Raw genomic sequence first — 4,403 nt, forward strand, 5'->3', positions numbered from 1 at the left:
CATATGTTAGCAAATATTTTTGGGTTGAAGCAATCAATACAGCTTGTAATTTCGTCAATAGATCTCCATCCACAACTATTGAGTTCAAAACTCCTTTTGAGGTATGGTCTGGTTCGATTGCTGATTATTCAAATTTAAGGATATTTGGTTGTCCTGCTTATGCTCATGTGAGGGATCGAAAACTTTAGCCGAGGGCAAAGAAGTGCATATTTCTAGGGTATGCAACTGGAGCGAAAGGTTATAGGTTGTGGTGCACAAATCAAAAGACTCCAGGGCTAATTTTTAGTAGGGATGTAACATTCAATGAATCTGCCTCACTGGACAGACAAAGGGAGAAGGCAATAGCAGAAATAGATCATGGTGTCAGTGATCGCATAGAGCTAGAAATTGAATCTCCACTAGCTCAGCCCAATAGTTCTAAAGTAGAGGAAGTAGAGGAGGTACAAAATATTGATCAAGACGATAATGTTGATGCACCTGCGCAACAACAACCATATAGCATTGCAACATACAGAGAGAAGAGAGTGATCAACCGACCGCAAAGGTTTGCAAACGTAGTTGATGGAAATCTTCTTGGATATACGAATACTGTGGGATTTGCTTTGGTAGTTGCAGAGACCACTGATGTGTTTCAGTGTTATAGCTATCCAAAAGCTATTTCGGGTACAGAACCAAATCGACGGATTAGTGCTATGGCTGAAGAGATTAAGTCTCATAACAAGTTTAGGCGTTGCCTAGACTTGGTTGATGTGTGCGACAATCAATAGAGCCCTTGCGAGGGTTGAGGGCAAGGTAGAGAGCTATTGTTCCTGTTGATGAAGAGAATTCAAGCCAAGGGGAAGATTTATTATTTGTGGTTTGAATTATTTCCTTGTATTTTTAGGAAAGCCATAGTCCCTATAGGTTTAAGAAAACCCATTGCCCTAATAGATTTGGGAAAGGAAAACCTATAATCTTTGTCAAATTGGGAAACTTTTCTCATATATGTTTGGGACCTTTTGGGATCATATATAGGGGTTGTAGTTGAGGATTTTATATATTGTATTGTGTTTTTCTTCTCATTCATAGTGGAAAACTCTCTCTGCTTTTGTCCCGAGGATAAGGCTTAGCTGAATCTCGTTAAATCTTTGTGTTGATTTTTCTTCTCTATTTACTCTGTGTGTGATATTCCGCAACAGTTTACTTTAGTACACTGAAAGGAGGGTAATGAAGTGATTTGCGAGGATTGAGTTGATACGTCGATTCAAAACTTAAGCAGGAAAATTTATATTAAAGTACCAAACACCACAGAGAAAGAATTTTACAATAATTGGTAAATTGGAAATTATGATAATTAATTACTGCAGAATTCTCATACAATACGTCTTTCACTTATTGATCTTGGTCCAATGATTGTACCACCAGTATTCATTAATCAGTTGATTAAGACTCGATCATACTTCTGGCGAAAGATGGCAAAATGAATGCTGCTTTGTGAATCTGAAAAAAAAAAAGACAATTTGAAAAGAGTTAATTATAAAATTTGACGAAGAACATAAAGTACAATAGGAAAAAAGAAATTGTGAGATATGAAGTTACATCAGAGTTGTAGAACTTGAGAGGTGCTAATTTGGACTTGACTTGAGCTGTCTCTTTGTCAATTGGATTTACTGGATTCTTGAAGTCAATTTCTGGTCCTTCAGTAGAGCAGAGCATATAACCAATCACACCGCTGAAATCAAAATAATTGATCATATCAGTTGAAAAAAAATTAAACACAATACCTTGAAGAGTAAAAGAAAAGAAGTTGGTTTTTCTTGGAACTGATTCTCCATTTCTTGACAATTATAGAATCAAAACTTCCAATTTTATAGGAAGAGAGAGAGAGAGAAAAATACGTTGGATATGTTGGAACAGTAGTCCAAGCATAGTTGACAGAGCCCTTAAAGACTTGACGACAGTTAGCAATGATTTGCTTAATAATATGCATATGAAGCCAAATGCTTTCAGCCTGTGTGCATACAACTCCTCCTGGCCTTAGGGCTTTAGCTACTGCCTCAAAGAATGGCCTCTCAAACAAATCTTTTGCTGGACCTGAAATTATATTGTTTTAGAAATCAATTACCGTTTATTAGTAGCTTATTCAATAAGATTAGTCTTGGTATTAAGAAGTAATAGAGTACCAATGGGATCAGAAGAGTCCACTATAATAGCATCATAATATTCTGCTTGTGCAGCCTTTACAAATGCAGCCCCTGAAATGAAAGAGAACCAATGGCAGGTGAATTAACCACACACCAAAAGGTAAAAATTAAATGCAATAAAAATAAAAGATAAAACAAAAGCGAGATTATCAAATACGCACCATCTCCAAGGACTAGGGTTACACGAGGATCGTTAAAATTAGCAGCGAGATAAGGGAAAAATTTTCTAGATACCTGTAAAAAAGAAAATTTTGTTTTAAAAAAATAGTATTCTTTTAGAAAAATAACAAGAAGCAATCTAAACCATTTTTTTATGTGAGTAAAAGAAGTTTGACTTACATCAACTACCACGTCATCGATCTCAACAATGTCAATTTTTTCGATTGTAGGATAACGAAGCATTTCGAATAATGTAAAACCAATTCCTCCGCCGATGATCAAAACCTTTTTTGGGTTTGGGATGGAACCAAGTGGAAGATGAACAATCATTTCAGTGTATGGAAATCCACCATTCTCTGTGTGTTGAATTGCTCCATCCAAAGTCAAAACCTTCCCATATGTTGCTGACTGTACGTACACATGCAATAAAGTAAAAGTAAATTAAAAGTATCAATTTAAATGGAAGCATGTGTATTAAAATATTATTTACCTCAAAGAGCATGACATCTTGGTAGTCAGACTTCCCCTGGAACAGTAACTTCTCAACCTTAAGTGAGAATGCTTCACCTGCAAAATTCGATTTATTTCAAATTAATGTGTAGAGTAATATGCGAAGTTACTATCCATTTTTTGAATTTATTTGATACTTTTTCCTTTTTAATTAATCACTAAAAGAATATCAACTCCTTATATTAGCCTAACAATTTTAACTTTAAATATGCATTTGAGTTTCTTTCTCAGTACTAACCTGGCCATAATGCGCTAAACTCTGAAAACCAACCAGGCTTAATACAATTGGAGTTTCCCAGTAGCTCGTTGCCATTATCAAGGCTGATTGTCCCGTTCTGTTGTTCGGAAGTCCCATTCTTGTGGCCGTTTTGGTGTTTGGAAGTGCCATTATGGTGGCCATTCATGGGAATGGCACCACTCTTGAAGATGGTAGAGCCATTTGTGTTGGTAGATATGACTTCCATTTTCAAAATTAAACTAAACAAATTGGAGAAGAGAAAGTATTATGTTTCAACAAGTATTACGATTTGTACTTTATGAAAGCTTGATGTACACTCCCAATAGACACATATGCATTTATATACAATTTGGACACCGAGGAGTGGAGGGCGCAACTCGATATAATAGAGTTAAAAAATCATTACAACGTGCATGGTTGGACTGCCCGAGACATTTTGGAACTAAAATATGAATTTAGTCTCTGTCCAATTATTAGTAAAGTAGTACCCTAATTTTATTAGTACATGTGTGTGTTCATTTCTCTCTCCTTTTTTAAAAATTTCTTTAATCGTCTGCTTTCTTTCTTCGCATCTGTTTACTCCTCGGGCAAAATTGTTTATATCCAAGTAAAGTATTTGACGAATGATGTACCATTTGTATAGGGTAAAATTGGTTTCCATTAAATAATTGAATGGGTGCATGACTTGTGAAATCGGAGGCAGACGGAAGATGAATTAAATGAAAGCGAAGATCAAGGACAACGGCTTCGGTTGGTATAGAGTAGATCCCAAAATCAACGTAATCAACGGAAGCAAACGAATGCTTGTCACCAGATAGTATTTAATAAAAAATATTCCTCAATATTAAATAAATAGTCGTTGCGGAGAATTTTGGCATTCATGTCATGCCGCTACATATTCATCATTAACCCCATTATTGTCATTTAAGAGGGGCTTGATCCTAGGATTTTGTTTCCTGTGTATAGCTATAAATAGGGACTTCAACAATCATTGTAGAGGACACCAAATCTCTCACAAAACTAATGACATACTTTATCCTCAAGCTAAATAATACAACTTTACTTTTTGTCTGATATTGTTTTTACTACTGTCCTCAGAAGCATTGCTCCAGGAGCCAGGCTTGCCATTTCCTTTGATTTTAACGCTAAGCCTTATTTTAATTTGATTTATTAATGCTAAGTCATCTTTTCTTTTTCCTTTGAAATGGCCCCAAATTCCACAAATGACCCTTCAATTGTTTCTGCAACTCGCACAGTCACTCAACCAGCTGCTTTGGTTATAGATTCCACTCACCTCTATTATCTTCATCCAT

The 4,403-nt window shown here is 35.7% G+C and overlaps 1 protein-coding gene across 1 annotated transcript; it reads right to left on the reverse strand.

Moving 5' to 3' along the window:
* Positions 1-1,244: 1,244 nt before the first annotated feature.
* On the reverse strand, positions 1,245-3,401 carry LOC107799426 (putrescine N-methyltransferase 2). The gene is given in 8 exon segments (NM_001425889.1): positions 1,245-1,479; positions 1,579-1,711; positions 1,878-2,073; positions 2,163-2,234; positions 2,345-2,417; positions 2,523-2,750; positions 2,833-2,909; positions 3,091-3,401. Coding segments are annotated over 8 exon segments (1,062 nt in total). The 5' UTR covers positions 3,317-3,401; the 3' UTR covers positions 1,245-1,422.
* Positions 3,402-4,403: the final 1,002 nt, after the last annotated feature.

Source organism: Nicotiana tabacum, chromosome 5, assembly GCF_000715075.1.
Source record: "Nicotiana tabacum cultivar K326 chromosome 5, ASM71507v2, whole genome shotgun sequence".
NCBI lineage: Eukaryota > Viridiplantae > Streptophyta > Magnoliopsida > Solanales > Solanaceae > Nicotiana > Nicotiana tabacum.